Consider the following 20671-nt stretch of genomic DNA (forward strand, 5'->3'; position numbering starts at 1 on the left):
TGTGTTGTGGTTTGTGGTGCTGAACGGACAGCTCCCGTCAAGTGCATTTAGTGTGCGTGTTTCCCTTTGCTTCATCTTCTGTGTTTCTGTGACTTAGTCTGCGATTCATAATGTGCCGAAGTGTTGAACGTCCACTTCTGTATCTCTTTGCTTCCCTGTTTGCTCAATAAGATAACGGTGCCACACATTTTCCACCTGCGTTACCCAGACGTTGAATCATAAATACATTTCCCCCGCTGCAGCAGTCAATCTGCAACAATAAATCAGTTTCAGTAACTACTTCTAGGAAATGTATTTTTTCCTGACATCATTGCAGCCTGTATGAATATCCTCCATAACAGTACATATTACATTAAAAAGGCCCCCTCTGTTTCTATCAGGGGCTTTGTTTTCAGCACAACAGTGAGCACTGTTACCAGCCGAGCTATTCGACCCTTGCCCAGGGTTTAAGACAGAAAAGAGATGCTAAGATTTAGCTCATGTGCTAGCTGGAAAGCTGCCAACATTTTCTGTAATTACACCCGCTCTTTGGGTCCGACCCTGGTTTCGGATTCTGGTCCCTGGTGGGTGTAGCCATGGGAAATGTCTGCTCCAGACTTCGGGATTCTGTAACAAGGAAGAGGGTTGCCAAAGTTTAATGGCTGGTGACATCAGCAAGCAGCAACACGGTAACAGAAGACAATTAAAGCTAGGCTTATCTTGTTTTTTTTATGTCAAAAAATAAATGTAGTAATAATGTTGAAATTCTCTTTATATCCTGACAGCAATCAAAAAGCCTGTCCAATTATTATTATTAGTAGTATTAGTATTAGTATTAGTATTAGTAGTAGTAGTAGTATTAGTATTAGTATTAGTATTATTTATTTATTTTAATGATTAGACCTTCTTCCCAAGCTGTTAGCTTGACAACTGTGAGTCATTTATGTTCATAATAATAATTTTTGGGGTGGCTTTTGAAAGGAGAAGCCAGAAGGGACGGCTGTCACTGTTGCTGACTTTGCGAAAAGAGTTGGCAAAACTGGGCTGTTTTTTTTTTTGGTTGGATCATTTTAAAAATCTAACTTACTCTTGCAAATTTTCAGATCATAATCATTAACAACGTTGCTTTTAAGAAGTCTCTTTAAAATGATTTTGCACATTGTCTATTGAATTAATTCAGTATTTCTCTGTTCTTTACTGAGATTGCTTATCATTTACACCAATAATCTACTGTTTTTAAACATAATATGATTAAAAAAAAGTTAAAATATATTATATTTGTTAAATTTGTGATGCTGGCTACAACATGTAAACGTATTTCTACTAAAGATTATCAGTGAGAACGTGTGACTGAATGAGTCTTTTTCAGCTATGACATTACTCTGGCTTTCTCTTTCTTTCTACACTTTCTCACAGACACACAACACAGACACACAAACACAGACACACAAACACACACACACACATACACACACACACACCCACCCACACACACACACACAGGTCAAATGCAGTCTAACCTCCTGTGGACTAGCTACCCAAACGGATCAATGCTGCAGGATCTTTGGGGAGTTACTTCTTTTAAGGCTCCAGTCAGCGACGTCGCTTATGAAATGACAAGATCGCTTAATATCCGTCTCAACCTGGCCTCGCCCTGAATCTGTATGGCACCGTTCTCCCAGTGATGGAGCTCTCTCCCTCCTCTGCAGTGCATTCTCTGTCGCCGGGTCCACAGCCAATAGTATTTAGCTGAGAGCAGTATCAGTGAGGCACAGCATGTCGATTCTATTGAACTGGCTTGGCATGTCACAAGCAGTAAAGACCTCCTGATTGACTCCTGCTTGGATAGCATGTCCAACTGCATACATTAGTAATGCTGGGGATTCGATAGATGGATTGCCTGGACGGATTGATGCAGGCAGATGGCACATTTACCTCAATTCAGGGAACCAGAGATGGACTGAACTTGCGAATTGCCTGCATCACTACATATATTGTTCAGCTTGTAGTTAATCCTTCACGCCATTTTAGTTATGCGAGATCTTGTTATGTTTTAGATTTAAAATGAAATATTCTGAGAGGAACATGAAGCAGAAATTAGCTCACCAAAACAATCATTTTTTCATCAAATCATAAAATCTCATTATCATCACATGTCACAGCTGCATAGCCTGGCTGCTCTTAGCTCTGATCTTTCTTCCTTGTTTTACTGCAAGTATTTTTTTTCTATCATCAGTTCCAGCTGTTACAAGCAGCCTTATCACACCACTTACAAATCATGGAGATGTTCCCTTATGATTTCTTGCTCAGTCTGTCTTTCAGCCACTTTCTTTATCAGTGTAAGTTTTATTTTCTGTTCAAAATGAAGTAACTTTGTTCAGAAGGAATGCAAAGCTTATTTTCTGCATTGCATCATGTTTTGTAAATCTGACCGTTTATTAGGCCCAAAATCCAATTTACCAACTGTACTATGTGTTTGTGTTCACTCAACTCCAAAGTCATTAAATTCTAAATGTAAATGGTTATTACAAATACATATAAAATGAATAAATAATAATAATAATAATTGGAGAAGGAGGCTGGAGGACAAGATCAAAGCAATATGGAGACCAAAGTAGACCAAACTGAAGAGGTACACTAGAAAAGGAGAAGCACGGAGAATAAATAGGAATTTCCGAACCATCCAAAATGTACTGCCAGGAGCAGAAAAACTTGTAACGGCATCAGTGGTACCGGTGGTAATCGCACCCTCGGGGCTCTGACCCCCAAACTGAGACCGTAGATCCAGCAGATTCAGGGAACATCTGAGATCTCGGTCCAGAAGAGCGCAGTCCTGGGAACAGCTAAGATACTGAAGAACCCTCAGGTCCCCAGCTCAGGACCCAAGCTTGAATTCAGTATGTATTTATACTGACAAGACTGTCTCAAGCCAATAAATTGAACAAAATATTTAACAGAAGTCATACAGAGCCATGATTTTTCTCATAACCTCCACTTTTCTCTAAACGCCTATACTTTCTGGTGAGAGGAGGAGGAGGGCTGGCGAAGAAGGACATAATTAGGGGTGGGTTGGGGTCTGAGGTCCATCCCAGGAGAACCAGTGCTGATATCTCACTCTTTCCTCTTCCCACAATGCACTGCGGGCCGGGGGACGAGAGGTAGCAGAGGTAATTAGCAGGTAACATGTTAGCAGAGGGGCTGATCCGTTTTCAGCCAATTACAGACATCAGCTGCAAGCTGCATGTCGGTGTGTACGAGCTATATCACTATCACACATGAGTGTGTGTGTTTGGGGAGTTCAGCTGGAGCAAATATATTACACAATAGATTTTGCTTTGTGTGTACTGTGCAATTATCTATTCTGGGGGCAACAACTCGCCCACACCCACCCACTCACACACCTCAAGGCCTTTTTAACAGCCACTCCTGATATATTTCATTTTCGTCATTAAGCCGGAGCGTTCTCTGATCCTTCCAGCTTAAAAAAAAAACTGTTTATTAACAAAGTGTCTGACCCAATTGGCTTGCGTATGAAAACACCTGGGTGTTAGATTGAAATTTAATTGCTTCACTTAGTTAACCCACTTAAGGACCATGTTGAGTTGAGTCTGCTCAATTTGTTGGGGATCAGCTGCTTTGTGCGTCGGGGATGTTGTAGGCTTGGATTATGGATAATTACTATCAATTAGTGGCTGATACTTTTGGCTTTGAAGGCGAAACGAGCAAAATGAGGCAATGTCGGGACTGAACTTGGCTGAATGGAATTAGGCAGATAATAGCTGAAGTGATTGAACGGAAAAGGGTCATTTTTTTTTCTTCTGAGGAACACGCCATTGTGCCGCTGTGTTTTTGTTGCTGGCATCATCAGTCGGAAAGGCGCAATATGTCGTCTGCACCCACGGTGTCAATCAGAATCCCATTACTGCAGAGGTCATAGACACACTGCTCCAGGTAAGCCAAAGTCTCAACGGGCTCACATTTCCACCAGGATAAAGGAAAAATAATAAATTTGCTCCCAACAATCTCTTCTGTCTCCCACATTTCAAGGAGAACTTTATACTCCTGTCAGATATGAGAATATGTTTACTGCCTTCCCTCAGACAAAATGGAATCAAAACAAAAAAAAAACAAAAAAAATGCCCTCTCTTTTTTTTATGCCAGTCTAGCAATTTGAGCTCATAGCCTCATGGGTAATTTTATGAATACATATCAGGACCTTTAGCTCACAGGCGGTGGCTGGCTCTCCCAATAATGCCTCAAGCAATATCACTTTGAGAGCACCACACAAAAACAAAGATGCCTTAGCTCCATGAATATTTATTCATAGGAGATACTGGAGTTAACAATGACAGGCTAATAGGTGGATGGAGAAGGGGATGATACAAAGACTGATGGGAAGTCAGGGGCAGACAACCCACAGAGCTTTCAAAGTGAAATGAAGACACAACTCTGTACTCAGGGGGACCCCGGAGGACGTTTGCTATTAAAATGCTGTTAAATGCACGTTTACTCGGCTCCTTCTCTGAAGCTGCTGTTGCTGGTGCAGCAGGAAGGGAGCGTCCCCCGGTATCCACATTCAGGAGCCGCTGCTGATTGGCAGCACAACAACACTGATAGGGATGAGACCCCGAGGGCCTCACTGGTGGTCTCCATCATTATGCCGACGGCGCTATCATTTCTGGACGCTGATTAAAATGTTGTCGATGTTAAAAGAAACGGAAGGTTAAACCACAAAGGGCTCCATGTGAAGCTGTTTCACACCACATCCTCTACTTACTACTCTCTCCGACACACACACACACACACACACACACACACACACACACACACACACACACACACACACACACACACACACACACACACACACTAACAAGGCACTTTTAGAAAGAACAGATAAGGAAAGAAAGCGCTTTGAACAGGGACTCGATTCTGATCTTGACTAGATTTTAGCTGCTAATGGACACTGACTCAACTCAGTCAGTTTCACTACAGTACGTCTCAGTGTGGATTTAATCCTGTTTTACAGAAGGATGTCTCTGTCAAGCTCCTCAAATGGACTCCAGAGATTCCAAAGAGAGAGAGTTTAGTCCACTAGTATATATACCAGTGCCATTATTTATTATATATATATATATATAAATATATATAACTACAGATTAGGATGCCAAAAGAGGTTCTGTTCTGGTTAAATACAGAATTAATAAAAACTTATATAATAAACTATTTTTTTTTATTTTTTTTTTATTAAAAAAAAATAGTTTTTTTTTATCAAAGAGTGTATTTTATAAAATCCGATTCCTTGAGAATCCTTTATCTGATCCATTCAGGGTCGGCAAACTATAATTATTTTTATTTGAAAAGAAGACAAACGCTACATTCTGTGTGAGCCTTATTCACATCCTGTAGCTTCACCCTGGAAATGACATGAGCAGAAGAAATGCTGATTAAAAATGCGTCTGCATTGATGAAATAACAGGTGTAGCCTACTTCCTCATGCACACCTTATATTTCATGAGCTACTTACTCCAAATACGACGTGCCCTAAATACAAGCCATAAGCTTAAAAAATGAATGTGATATTGCAAAAAGCACACAGAGTGCACTAATGGCCAAACAGTGACGTTAAAGAGTACTGGAACAGGATTTAAAACGTAACCAGGTGTCAGACCCCAACGCAAATCAGCACACAGCCCTTGAATTTGGGGCAAATAGCAGGTCCATTTAAGGTCAGGGTCAAGGAGTGATGAGTGGTTAAAGACTGTGCTTTTCCTCCGAATGATTATATTCCTGCGGGGATGAAGCTAAGCTGTGGTGAAACAGAATGGACATGGTGACAGAGGCCAGCTGTCACTGAGTTTCTAACACAGACGTAGGCAAACACAACTGTGGGGCTGTTTGAGTCAACACCTCAACACCTCTCTCTCTCTCTCTCTCTCTCTCTCTCTCTCTCTCTCTCTCTCTCTCTCCCTCTCTCTCTCTCTCTGGAAACATGCCCTTCACCTTCCTCCCAGTTATAAATGTTACTACAAAACAGCATTTCTTTGTATGTTTAAAAAGAAATTGTTAATATCATTTTACCATACTAATAGAAAAAGTTCTACCATATTTCTCTGTTTAATTCTGGCAACCACAGGTGTCAGCTTGTTTTAACATTAAAAAAAACACTGTTTGTTTTTTCTCACAGTGATTTTTTGTTGTCAGCATTTTATCCTAAAATAAACGAATGCAGTCCCATAATTTCTGGATGAGTCATGTATTATGAAAGTCATATTTTCAGTTTTTGTTGTAAGCGGCAGCCAGTGTTGACATTGGCAGATGGATGTAAAGGAATAGGGAGTTTTGTTCTTGTTTAAACCCTTTAGTACGGGGACAGCAGAACCTTAAATAAATAGCAGTTGGACAAAATGTGGGAGAAATTGTGTGAACAAAATTCACTTTAATGTTACTTCCTAACAATAATAAAAGGAAACATCCACTGAACATACAATGTTTTTTAGAAAATATATTGAAAACCCATTGAATATCTTAAAAACCATTGTCCAAAGCTCCATCGCTTCATCAAGCTCTCAGGACTTTTATCATTTTACTGTTGCTAAGGTCAGAACAGAAATGGGGAAGAACGCTTTTAGATTTTCTGCTCCGAGTACATGGAACATTTTGCAGTCAGAGCTCAATCTCCAAAGTCTGGTATCTCTCAATGTATTCAAGTCCATGATAAATTCCATTACATTCAGGCTTCAGGAGTGTAAATGTTTTATTTGAGTGCAAATGTTTGACCAATCTTGTACATTCTTTTAACTAATTTTGAAAATGCAATTGTTATTTGTATGTTTGTTTCTTTTTTGTCTATGATTAATGTGACGATGTGTTTGTAACTTTACGTGCTGCCATTCTTGGCCAGGTCTCTCTTGCAAAAGAGATCTTGGTTAAATAAACCTGGTTAAATAAAGGTTATAATAACAATAATCACAACCATAGCAGAGATGTTATAAGATTCCCTCATATTATTTTTAGTTGCAACAACCTGTTATCATGAAGCACCAAGGCACCCTTTAAAGTCTGTGAGACACAAGCCAGGCTTTCAACTAACTCCCATGTAAACACATCCATGGCATTATTAGATGTTCAGAGCAACTGTCATATTTTAAAGAGTATAAAATGCACATAGGGCAGATAACAAAAAATACAGGACTTTCACTCAGGTGAGCACTGTGTGTGTGTGTTAATGTAACTTATTTTACCTCAGTTTGTAATGTAAATGTTACGTACCTAACTAACAGCAGTAACAAGCCTACATATTCCACCATCAGAGGGGCCTCGAGGTACCTAGAGTGTCGTAGTTGGAAGTGTGGGGCTGCTGACCAAGCCTCCCTATTTGATGAGTTGGGAGTACGAATGTGTTAATTGCAAAGTTCTTCAAAAAGCCGTCTTACAATTCCTCATATTCCTCAGAGTGCTTTATGCTGCATGAGGATCATTAATTAATTTAACAGATAGATATCCCCTCAATGCTCATCTAGCCACAGCAGAAAATGAATTTGCTGAGTTTATTGTTAAATGGAGGTTCTGGTGAGCAGGATGTGAGTGAGGATTTAGTGCACCTTAAGGGAGTACCTCCTTCCAAGCTGAATATATGCTTCTGAGATTTCATCTCATATTAATTTGTCACTGCGAACGTAGCCGTGCTGTTGCTCCATGCCGCCCTCTGGCTTACTCTGAGCTATTCATCGTCTCGCAGAGCTACAGGCCTCAGTGCTTTCATTCTCCCAGTGCTTGTTCCACAATTTAACTTGGCTGGTTTCCCTCAGCCTCCCCTCACACCTCTTTGTCCGTCTCTCGCTCCTGATCTTCCCCAGCACATCGACTGTGACCTTACTACAATTATGCATCCTCCAGTGGGACAATTAAAACTGAACAACCTTCCCGGGTGGAGGAGGAGGAGGGGGGGTGGAAGAAAGGGAGGAAATAATGATGCCAGATTTGCTTTTTGCAACCGCTTGCCTCCATTGAACTAGCTCCTCTTGAAGTTGAGGAAGCAACTGTTTCAGCCGCTCCGACTGTGTTCCGATGCCACGGCCAGTCAAGGACACGCCGCCCTTCAGCCGCCTTGTCCAACAAAATAAAAGCTTTCTGTTGTTCGCTCAGCACCGGAACATTCACTCATGTTGACGTGGTTGTCCCCCCCTCTGACCACCCTTCTCCCTCTCTGACAGGTGCAAGTGCAACCTCCACGCCAACAGCTGTGTATATGACAAAGAGAAGTTGAGCTGCGAGTGTGAACACAACACCACCGGGCCTGACTGTGGCCGCTGTAAGAAGAGTTACCAGGGGCGAGCGTGGAGTGCTGGCTCCTACCTGCCCATCCCCAAGGGCACAGCTAATATCTGTGAGTACACACACACACACAGATGATTTTACCAGAGCAAATACGTGAATTGTGGAGATTTCAAAATAGCAAAGGCATCTATCACAGTTCTAATTGTTGAATCCCAATTAGCAGCATCCTGGATGCCATCGACGAGAGCTCTGACAATCATCACCACGTTAACAGTGAGGTATTGTGTTCGAGGCTTCAGAGCGACGTGAAGGAATCATCCATGTTTTAATGAGATAAAAGGTGGAGAAGCAAAGACACTGAGGAGACTCACTCATCACCAAAATGTAAATGCAGTTTAGTCAGCGAGTTAACAGGGTGTTCTGTGGCCCCATGTTGTGATTTAGATTTATTCTGTCTTGACATGAAACTCTTCTCAAGAGTAGCTGGAATTCAATTTGCACAATCGTGTCAAATTATGCTAAATATGGACAACCTGCATTAGCAAGGAGAGCCCTGTTGGCAGGTCATACTGTAAGTCACTGCTACTGAAACCACACACAGCACAGTCACTATACATCAAGCCTATACACAGATTTACAAAGTGTCTAACTCATACCAAAACAGTCAAAAGCCCTGCTCTGTATTAGCAACTTGATATCCACAAAAACCTCTCATTTATCAGTGGTGGATTGCAGTGTGCTGTGGATTCATAAGCTTATTGCATCAGTGAGCCACTGAGTCCTCCTACGCGACCTGCATGTCATCACCAGTGGAAGAAAAGGCTGCCCAGAAGCAGTAGCAGCAGATGCCCTGTGTCTGATTTCATTCATCGCTTCCACCTCCCGTTCCTTTACCAAACACCCACAGCATCACGCCAGGGATCGACTGAAAAGACCATGCACGCTCCCTTATGTATGTACCAACTGTGCAGGCTCAGGATTTATCTATGTTATCCTTATTTAAGGTGAGGTTATTGCAGACATTAAGGAATAAAAAACGTGTTGTATGAGATATTATGATAAACAAAGTAATATTATACATCATTTGTAGAGGAAGTGATCTCCCCTTTTCTCCTGACTCAATCAAACGTCTTGGAATCCTGAAGGTTTAAATGCAAATGTACTGCATGAAGATGTTAATATCAACACGCTGCTGCATGTGATCTGTGATGGACAGTGTGTTGCAAATATGTGGCATGTTTGTTTTGCCTCCAAGTCAAACAACAGTTGGGGGAGTTGGACTTAGTTTGCTGCTTTAGACTCTTTCATGTACAAAATGCTTGTGATTTCAGACGTTTAGGTGACAAATATCCATATATTTGACTCCTGGAAGAAACAAGACATGACTTAAGCCCAAGTTATGCTTCCGCGTCGACACAACGCAAGGGGGCTTGCGGACCCCTTACGTCCTTGCGGACCCCCCTTACGTCCAACGCAAGGGCCTGACGTGTACCTCCCAAAAATCCTAGACGCGCGTCGAGGCGACGCAACACCAACGCAGCGGCATTGGCTGTGATTGGTCCGCTAACTACATCCGCTGGAGACCGCTATCCGGTTTCCACTCATAAACACCGCCATTTAACCTTTTAAAAGGCTACTTTTATTGTTTTCACCTTGTTTTATTGTTTGCACCTTGTCGCTTTTGCACAAAGAAATAAAACACCAAGTTCTGAAAAATTGTGGATGTTTAAAGCCGGAAAGTAAACAAACACGCTATAACGAGGCTAACGACGATATACTTCAAGAGTCTCGGTCTGTCGGTCAGTCTTTACAAAAAACATAGCGCCCTTTACCGGTGTGGCATTGAATTGCATTTCGACACGTAAACCCAACGCAGAACCATCACGGTCTCCAAGCAACTGCGTGGCCGTTGCGTGGCCATTGCGTGATCACTACGCGGAAGCATAATCAGGGCTTTAGAAACACATACCAGTAGAAGGCTTCCCCACTTCGAGTCCTGGTATCCACTCTTGGCCCACGGTCTTTTCATGAAAGAATGGCATGTTGAAACAGGTTCCCAACTGTGATCATTAACAGAGTAATCTATCATAAAAACATACTCGGCTACATCCATGTACAGTTATAGTGACCAATTACCATCGTTCAATGGATGGTCCATTCATTCAGTAGACTGGACTCAAGCATAATACACTTAATGTATAAGAGTTAATAAATAATGGGTTAAACCCAATGAGACGGACGAACCACTCGTATGAACAGAGTTGTTCTTAAGTGGTACGTACATGTGATGAACCTGTATTAATAATACTTTTAGTCTGCTGACGCTGCAGAAATGATTCTGGTTTTATCTGCTGATTCCTGACTTGAAGTTCCTCTTTGTACTCTGACATTTTTGAGAATGAAATTTCGTCAGAGTGGAAGGAGTGCAGTTATGGAGAGGGCTGAATCTGACAAACTTCACAGAAAAAAAGGAAGATATAAGATAAGAATGTAAGACTGTTCTTGCATGAGGCCTTTCCTTTGTGATATTGGGCTCTGCAGATAAACTTACCTCGACTAGAGGAAGCCATGCAGCATTTGGCATCTATTGTATTCTCAATTTCCTCTTTTTTTCAAAGGTACCCTCTCCAACACACACTCGTGCTGTGTATTATTTATTTGGATCCCCAATAGAAGAAAGCCAGTTTCTCTTCCTGTGGTACGAACAAAACAAGGACCCAGTGTCACACAGCACACCAAATCCGGTGGTTCAGCGGCACTGAAGTGAGGAGCTGAGCTGTGATCCAGGTCCTTCAGTGTCGACTCTTAATGGCCACTGTGGGCCAGAAAAGCTGTGGGTGTAAATGACTGGATGATGGACCTGTGATTGAGAACTAGTATTTACGTTTACTCTAAAAATGTACGTCACGTACCTACATGTACAAGTACATAATAAAGGTTCTCATATATTATCTCAATAAAGCATCAAACAACTTTTTGTATTGGATTGATGTCTACCTGAGCAGAGTCACTCTCCCTCTCTGTGTGTTGTTGACATAACTTTTGACATAAAAGTGCAGGTTTATGCAGGTTAGCTTGCGCCACCGGCTAGCTCACAGGTGCAGCACTGCACTACGTTAGCCCGACTGATGGCGTCATCGCAGAACCGTAGCACCCCCCCACCGGTTCCCCCTCATGTAAACAGCACCACTAGCACCGTTAGCTGTGAGTCGCAGGCTCAGATATAGCCAAGTCGAAAGTCGGGTAGAGGTCATAGATATGCTCTGAATTTTTAATTTAGCGCCTTTGAGTTAAGTAACAAACATGCTTATTTTAACCAAAAAAGTGGTTTTGTTACCTAAACCAAAGTAACGCTGAGGGGTCCGGACGAAGCGTCCGCATGTGGCGAGCTCAAGTTGTGTTGACTTTCATTTGGAAGCCCAAGTTTGATCCTGCCCCGTCCCCTTATTGCCTCCGCTGCGATTCCTTCCTTCCTCTGCGGTGCTCGAGGACTCTCGGCCACCAGCTGATGACTTATTCTCCCTCCCAGAGGATCCCTGTTATGAGACTGAGGGAGGGTTAGTGAAATGGCCATTCCCAGAGCCCAGATTGACAGCACATTATTAAAAAAGGCGACACACACACTCACACACACACTCGGTGCTCATCCAGACCTCCACTCCTCAAAGCATTCACACATGCATTCATAACTACAAAAGGACAGACACACACTCCCTTTGCCCTGCAAGTGATGAAAAACTGTCTTAGTATAAAGTGCATTATTATACTTTGTCTTGGAGGGGAAAAAATCCATAATGTAATAACGCAGTGAAAAATCTATAGGAATGCAAGGCTATCCCTCCTGAATAGAAAAGACTGCACAAGGCTGACAGGAAAATGCACCTTGTGCCGTTTTGTAATTTTCAAGTCCATTCAACTCCAATTCCAAAAGTCTCCAAGTCTCCTTCCATCTCAATGTTTTCCCCCAAACCCAGCGAGCATATGGCAGCTCTTCAGAGACAAATTTGTCAAAGATGAAAATTTAATTAAGATTTAATTTCTTTTTACTATGCCCATCAAGACGTCCGATGCGATAAGGAGATCGATGAATCATCATCCGGCGGGGGTGTGGAGTTATAGGGGAGGGGGAGTTGGTGTGGGGGGGGGGGAGGGAGGGGGACGAAAAAAGAAGAACAGGATTTAAAAAGTGATGAAGAGAGAAAAGGATGGTGGAGATAGAAGGAGGGGAAGTGGGCATCACTCTCTGTCACAGCTAACTCAGCCTTCTGGGGTGGCTCTGTCTTTCTCACTTTCCCTGTCTCCATCTATGTCTCTCAACACCCCCCCACACCCCCCCACCCCACCCGTCTCAGCTCTCGCTTTCTCCCTCTGTGGAGACAGAAGGAGAGGGATCAGTTGGAGAATTAACCATGGCAGTTCATTTCACTCTAGGGCTGAGGATACTGAGGGAGATAGAAGCCGGCGGTGGAGGGGGGGGGCACAAACGGTTGGCCTTTTGAAAAAGTACATTTCAAATAGTAAAAATGTATCCTGAATGTGATATTGAAGGAACAATCCTTTAATGCACTTTAAACTGAAGACTGCGACCTGTATGTGTCTGCATGTGTGGTATGTTGAAAGAAGAGATTAGCCTAGTTTAGCTTTACTGTTGGATATCTATGGGATCAGGAGCATCTCTGCATAAAGTATCAGTCACCTTCGTTCCAAACAAGTACCGACACAGACTCAAACAAGCTAATGGTCACTCAACAGAACAGATAGTGGGGAAGCAATGCCAGAGGATACATGTAGCTAGACTGTGACCTCACCACTCCCCCACAGGTAGGATTACATGAGATATAAGGGAGTGATGATGAAACATATCCCCCCCGTCCCCCATCCCCGTCCCCCGCTGGAGCCTGCAGGCGGATGCTGGGGTGGTGGTGGGGCTCAAAGAGCAGGTAGCATCCATACATGCAGGGCAGCGGAGGCATTGGCAAGGCAGAGGGAGAGACGGGAACTCTTGGGGTGTAAATAGACCACCAGATTGGGAGGGCATGTTCTGTAATATGGAGAGTAAGGCATGTCGTAGCATTACTGTAGCAGTGCAGCTGGAGCGGGCTGAGCTAGCATCCACGTTAACATTGAAATAAGGGATGAAATAATGATCTGCCTACCATCACGACTTGGGACAAGCATGAGCTAAGAGCTGCGACTTCCTCCAGTCTTGTCCTCAGTAAGGCTAGCAGGCTTAGCAACTGCTTCAGTCTCGATGCTCAACTTTAGAATCATCCAATTAAACATGCATCGTTACCTCACACACGGTAAAGTTGCAAATGTGCAAATGAAAAAGTTGTCATCAGGTAACGATAAACTGAGAGTGTGAGAAGGATTGAGTGAAGGTCGTGACTCACCCATACATTGTGACATAAGCATTTATATAAGAGCAGCACAGCCAGCGAGGCACAGCATGGCAGCAGCCTTGTAAATGTTCAAGAGTTGAGTTTGAAGATGGCTAGAAGCTTTTTCTGATCATCACATTCTTTGGTGCCGGGATTTGGACTCTTGAATTGAGTATAAATATCTATTTAACCAAATAAGTATAAAAAAAAAGGTGTTTTTTTTTTGCAAACAAGCATTTTCATACAAAAATATATCTTTTTAATTAGTATTTCAGAAACTTTTTCTTTAGTTCTGTCTGCAGCTTGATAAAATGAATAGATTTCCTTGTGAGGACAGGATTAGGAGGCACTTGTTCAGATTTAGCTGAAGCCAGCCTCGGAGTTTACAGATCTCCTTTGATCAAAGCAGTAAAAGGCGTGGACATGCAGTGGATTTCTCTGCAATGATTCATCGCCCGCCTGGCGAGAAGATCCACATTAGCTCTCCCCACAGTCCGACTGAAACAGCTCTTCCTCCTGGATGACAATGAAAAGAAAGGCACCATCATGTCAGGAGATTGCAGTCACAATGACAGCAAATGTTATTTTATATGAAATACTGTAAAAATTTCATTTTTCTGCCATCGTTCTCTCATTAGCGTATTAAATGCAGAGCTACTACGTCCTTATTACTAGTCCTCTAGTCCAACTGGGAGGTGATGATCTTGCACACACACATTTGTTCAGACATATATTCACAAATTCAGATTCATCGTCTCTCTTGTATACAGGAAGTAGGTGTATTTACATATTTCAATGACAAGAACGGATCCCACAGGAACTGATAACGTGCCAAATCTCATTCTTGTGTGAGTTCAAACAAACAACAGCTGTATGTGGGTCTGAGGTGGCATATTTGACTGGAACTGTGTGGTTTGCACAAGCATAGAAAACTGCCTTCAAAAATGAGTATATATTATAGGAATTAAATAGGAGCCATGGGTAGCGCATTGCTAACTAAGGCATTTGTGTAATTATGTTAACACTCGTGTAATCACATTGTGCCTTTATGGCAAAACATGTGTTCCATTTACAATCTCAACAAAATTAATGTTTGATGGTGATTTTTTCCCCCCTAGCCATTGATGATAATAAAAGAAAGTATTAATTTCCATTTGAGTGCAGCTCTTTGAATCTAAATACAGTGAGCCTTGTGAGACGGACTGCTCTGTGTGAAATAGGAGGTTTTTTCATCACAGCTCTACATTTAGTGCCATGCCTTCATGCATCTCCACACAAACATGTTTGCATGTTTCACTCCCATCTTCTCCCTCTGTCGCACACACAACACCCACTCATTTATGCTTTTATTCCCTTTTCCACAGCTATTTGAATTTCCATTTTACCCCCATCCGCTTCCTTTTTTTCTCTGTAAAACTCATCGCCTGTTGTTTCGCATCCCCTCATTCTTCTGCTCTGTCTGCCACCACCACCTCCTCCTCCTTTCTTTTTCATCTTCTGTTTCTTCTTTTCCTACTTCTGCTTATTCTTTTTCTTCTTCTGCTTCTTCATTTTCTTCTCCGTCTTCTTCTGCCTCCGCCTTTTCTCGCCCCTTCTCTTGGTTTTGTTTTAATGCCTGTGTTTTCTCTCTCTCTCTCCCCCACAACACCCCCAACCACCCCAGAGACCAAGCTTGTTTACTCTGTCTTTTCCACATCTCAGCTCTGTGCAGCTGTGACGGTAATCTTTCTTTCAAATATTTGTTTCTTCCATCTCCAGATTTTTTTTTTTTCATTCCTTCCCCCATAGCTCCACCGACGTACGCCTCATTCCTTCCCTGAAATCGTAAACTGTTCTTCTTCCAACTTGGCTCCTGGGCACTTTAAGACTTGCCACCTTCAATTCAGATTTACACATTGAGAGGGAGCGAGCGAGCCGGGCACTCCGGCGAGGCAAACCATAATTTTGCTCCTGAGGAATTCAATCACGTTGCATGCTGGGTGCTTGTGTTTTGGCAGTCTTTTCCACTGCTAACTAGTTAGCAGTGCCTGTCACCATCACTGGACTCTACATAGCCAAAGAGCTCGAGATGATGATGGATTGCTATAAAATGATGGCAGCCAGGGAAAGTAATTACCAACTTTGCCTGCGGTGGAAATGCAGCAGATAAGCTCCTTTCCAGGTAGCGCCATGGCAAACACGTGAGACACATCATGGGTCAGAGCTGAATGGATGCTGACAAACAATGTAATGACCCCCTCCCAGTCACACACACACACACACACACACACACACACACACACACACACACACACACACACACACACACAATCTTATGACTGAATGTGCTTTTGACAGTAGAATCTTATCCTCCTTTTATACATGTGACACATCGAGGGTGAACAAATGACAGATTAGCTTGTTCAGTGAGGAAATAGGATGTATGCCAACGACTGAGAGCCCGTAGACCCACGGGGGAACATTTTAATATTGGTTTCTGATAATTCATTAGCAAGGTTACAGTGATGGTCTTGGATGGATGACAACATGACTGGAACAGAACCAGTGAAGGATGAACATCAAGCACTGGGACTTGTAACCGTGCAGCTCTCTGATGTGAGACTTATTGTAAATCAGTTGATGCCCCACAGGACTCGGGGCTCTCTACTGTATTGTGTGTGTGTGTGTGTGTGTGTGTGTGTTCTGGCACATGTGCCGAGCCCACGTGTGCCCAGATCGTGTTCAGTGAATCGCACACCCCTCGGAGATCATGTTCGCCACCGAGTGGCTCGCGACCAGGATCCCTGCACGGCTCATAAAAATCAATGGAGCACACCGTCAACATAAGCAGCCTCTAATGCTCTTCCTGTGCGATAGGACCAAATTAGATTGCAGCCGTGCCTCGTAATGGCGGAGCCAGGCAGGTGAAGGGGATTGGAAATGATGGTGATTGAAAATTAATCGAATGACCCGACATGGGATCCTGGACATCTGCTCGGACCCCACAGGTTGTTCATAAAGCAGCGAATAATTGCACTGACAGGCCACCGGTGTTCCAAAGCATGACCTGGAGGAAAAGGTTATCAGGCGCTGAACTACAATAATTGATGAAGGGTCATCCGTCAAATGTGGAGCCATTTTGACTGGATGACATGACTTTTCTAATAGTTGTGTGATGGGTTTAAAACGTCTTTGACATTTAGCTGAAAGCAAACAGAGTTCATGTACACTTGGTGCAGTGCAGCACAGTCTTTTCTCTCTATAAACTTGGTTATGAAGTATTTTCTCAGCTCAAATTGTCAACTTCCAGTTTGCTGGTGCACACTAACGCAAGTCACTTCGCTCTCTTTTTTTCTGGTTTTATATTCATATCACTTTCCATTTAATGCAGTGGGTCCCCTGCTAATCTACCAGACTAGATGTAGATAGTGCTTGCGTATTATTGCACTGTCAGCTACTGAACCGGGCCCTTTTTAGCACTGCCTTACTGTTTTTTTTTCTTTTTCACAGCTCGGTTAAACAGCTCAAACACTTGCAGTCTCACATTTTTGACTTTGTGAGAACCTGGAGAAACCTTGTATAATGCATGTTTGGCTCAGCAGTGTTCATACACAGTGTTTGCTTTACCCTTCGTGGGTTTTGCATTTTACTGTAAAAATTGCATATTACATCCCATACACATGATGATGATCCTGTAATATGAACCTGGTGGCTTCATACATCCCTAGAATGATTTTAGGGTGAAGGTTTGGAAGCAGTGGTTGGTTAGCTAGTTAGCCGGACACGCTTACAACTGCAGTTTATGTTAGATGAGCTAAAATAATAATAGTTCAATCCACTGATAACACTTTTGTTTGTGTTTTTCTGGTTTAAAAAAGACTAAAAGAAAAACACAATCCACTTTTATGGTTGCTTAGCTCTGATTGGACGATCATTGTTTAGGGGTCTTTTACACAGTAACATAGGAACATGCTAGCTTCTTATTCGTAACATTAGCATCAAAGTAATATTTATACTTTCTTGGGTATTAGACAGATTTTAAAGAAGTACAGGTGCTTGTCCACACTGAAAGAAATACTATTAGTATTGCTATTATTCTTTGAAAGCCCTTGAACACTATATGATCTTTGGAAATCAACATAGAATGAGATTTAGTTTCATTGTTCCGTGGTGTCAGTTTCTATTATGACACCCCAACGCTGCCAAATTAAACTGTACTTTGTGAATAAAGTGATTGTGATTCTTATTGTCCTTGCCACCGTCCTTCCCGTCTGCTGGTTAGCATCTGCCCACCCCCCTTGAGGTTTGACATCCATTACACTCCTCCTCCATATGTCAGCATAGCACTTCACAGCTCTCAGACGGGTCACAGATTTGGCTCCTGAATACAGCTTGCAGGCAGAGATCAGAGGAAGAGTGATTGAATGACAGGAGTTTGATCAAAGTCCGCGTACACAAACACACACTCAGGAAAATCCTCATGTTTCTCCCGAGCACCTGAAGATATTTTGTGACGGCTCCATTTGATAAAAGGCCCCGCCAAAAATCCTGCACAGATTCCTCTTTGCCTCCTCAGCCAAAGTTGTGTTGGTAAGCGGGCGACGTGAGAGACGGGGCCCAGAGAGGAAAAAAGCACCCTTTTCATTTCATTTCTTTCTCTAGTTTACGTGGGCACATTTCTCCCATTTCCCAGCATGCCTCGCCTTCCCATGGTGAGGGGGTTGTTTGTTTTTGTGGGCAAGCTGCCTTATTGAGGGCAGGGGGTAGAGCCAATGGGAAGGAGGGCCTCCATTCAAACGGATGATTAGAAAAAAGTGGAGCTGGCCGTCGATGTCCTGAAAGCAAATTCCTCTAAAACGAAAGCCGACCAAAAATACACTGCCAGTGTGTTCACATTCCTTTGAAGCATACAGATGCGAACAGAGAAAAAAATGGCAAAGAGCTTTCTCACGCCACCTGCGCTTCGTGGTGTCTGAAGTTGCCGCGGTCCTAATTAATTCCCAAACCCGAGATGTCAGTGGTTAGATCAGATGGCGAAATGAACAACGCGAGGAGCCAGTGAACGTCTCAATCTCCTCAGATCGACAGCCAGCCAATGTCCTGGTGTGGGAGAGATCTGGTCACCATGGGGATGAGTCAGACTGTATTATCTGCTCAGTGGCCGTCTGGCACAAGGTGGTGCTTGGTGGCAGGACGGACACACGTGCAGCAGGATAAGACATGGCTGCTATGGCATCAGAGGCAGAGTTTGCCATCTACGATGTCATTTGATATGTTGTGTGTGTGTGTGTGTGTGTATGCAACTTTGTTAAGATGCTATATAGTTTGAGCTTGGAAGCATTTCTATTGCCTCGCAATGGCTTTCAACAAATCGTTGTTTGCTGATATATTGATGCTCTGTATATTTATATCATTTAGCACCTTAAACTTAAATATCTAAACTATTCGTCCCTCTGTGAGCCTGTGGTATTAAAGGAAATTGTATTGGGGCATTTTCAGGTGTGTACTTCTGCAGTGGGAGAGGGCAGCAGTGACCTTTCCTGGCAACAACAGGGACATCAAAGCAGAAATGATGGAGGAAACCAAAGAAGCGTGAAGCTAAACCTCCAGCAGGCAACGCTATCAAATCATGGCGAAGACTAGCGTTGCTTTAGATGCCACGCTCAGATTGCCATTTCTAGTGTATACAGCTCATCAAGATGAATGGCGAGTATTGGGGTGGCAACCCAATCAGCTGTGAGGGAGGATAGCAGAACTACCGATACATTGCTAGTCTCGTGGAGAAATGTTGCAGTGGTTGACTTAAAGCCAATGTTGTGCCTTAAATGTGTTTTTTTTTCTCTTCCCTCTCTTGCAGGTATTCCCAATAACATTGGTCCAGTTAGTAAGTACAAGTTACAATGGAACTATGTGAATGCTTGATGCTTTGCTTTGCCTATTGTGCCACCCTTCACCATACAACCTTCAACTTGGTGCCAAGTGTTCATTTCTGATTCCAATCCTTCCAAGGATCACTCAGTTGTTGACTAACCTTGTTTTTTTGGGAGACAGAGAAGCAATAGCTGGGGGCTCTATCCTCATGATGTGGGCATATTCATTTACTTTATCCAGACTCAACTCAACCAGATAACACTTGCCTGGCTCTGCATGCAGAATGTCATTTGTTTTTTTTCCCTCTTCTCTCCCATGCATTATAAATAAATGGCATCTAGACTTTATTAAAGCGCCAAGACCTCCCTGGCAGTATAATGTCACAGGAGGTCATTTTAATATGAGCCGCAAGCGCCTCGGCTGGTATTATCTTCGTCAAGCAGTAGCCCCTTAGGAGGGGGAGGAAGAAGAGAGGTGCCATGTCTCAAGTTACCGCTGCCTGGAAGAGCGTGTGATGCAGGAACCATGGGATTGTATTGAACAAGTCAAAGTGCATTCACAGCCTGGCTCAATTCTCTTCGTCTTTTCTCTCATTGCTCTGTTCTTAGTGAGCATCCTCTGGTCCCTGGAGATCAGATTGATTATCAAATTGCCCCCTCCTTGTCTGATCCTGGACCCACATGGACTGGCTGAGGGAAAAGGAGACATGCAAGTTTTTGATAAATTGCCCCCAGTGATCAACTTATCTGTGAAATGATGATAAAGACAGCACAACGGCACAGAAGTCATTTATAGTGCAGCTGCAATATTGTTGGCTCCACGCTAACACTTAAGCATCGACTGAAATGACACATGATGTCTATTATCTTTATCCAAATTTAGACAATTGACCTTTAGAAGTAAGACGTTACCGGCTTTCATGAAATTGTCTGTATGTGTGTATATATATACATATATATACTATACAGTATATAAGATATATAAAGGTCAATTATTAAGTCAGTATCTCTTTGGGGCATATTTTGTGTTTTTTACTTATTACTTATTTTTACAAATCCATATACTCTGCACTGTTAGATCCACATCATTTCAAATGAATTAGCATTTAGATTAAAGGAAAAGTCAATTCTCAAAATGTTGAGCTTGTTTTAAAGCCTTCTTATAAGTGCTTATTTTCAATA

General features: G+C 42.7%; 1 protein-coding gene across 8 annotated transcripts in view; it reads left to right on the plus strand.

Annotated features, from left to right (window-relative positions):
• Positions 1–20671, plus strand: part of ntng1a (netrin g1a) — a 96705-nt gene that overhangs the window by 61423 nt on the left and 14611 nt on the right. For all 8 annotated transcript variants that reach the window (XM_084034083.1, XM_084034084.1, XM_084034085.1 and 5 more), the window contains exons 4-5: positions 8196–8368; positions 19477–19503. In XM_084034083.1, the coding sequence (XP_083890209.1) occupies positions 8196–8368; positions 19477–19503 (200 nt within the window). The remainder of the gene's footprint in view (positions 1–8195; positions 8369–19476; positions 19504–20671) is intronic.

Source organism: Eutrigla gurnardus (genome assembly GCF_963514095.1).
Source record: "Eutrigla gurnardus genome assembly, chromosome: 18".
Classification (NCBI taxonomy): domain Eukaryota; kingdom Metazoa; phylum Chordata; class Actinopteri; order Perciformes; family Triglidae; genus Eutrigla; species Eutrigla gurnardus.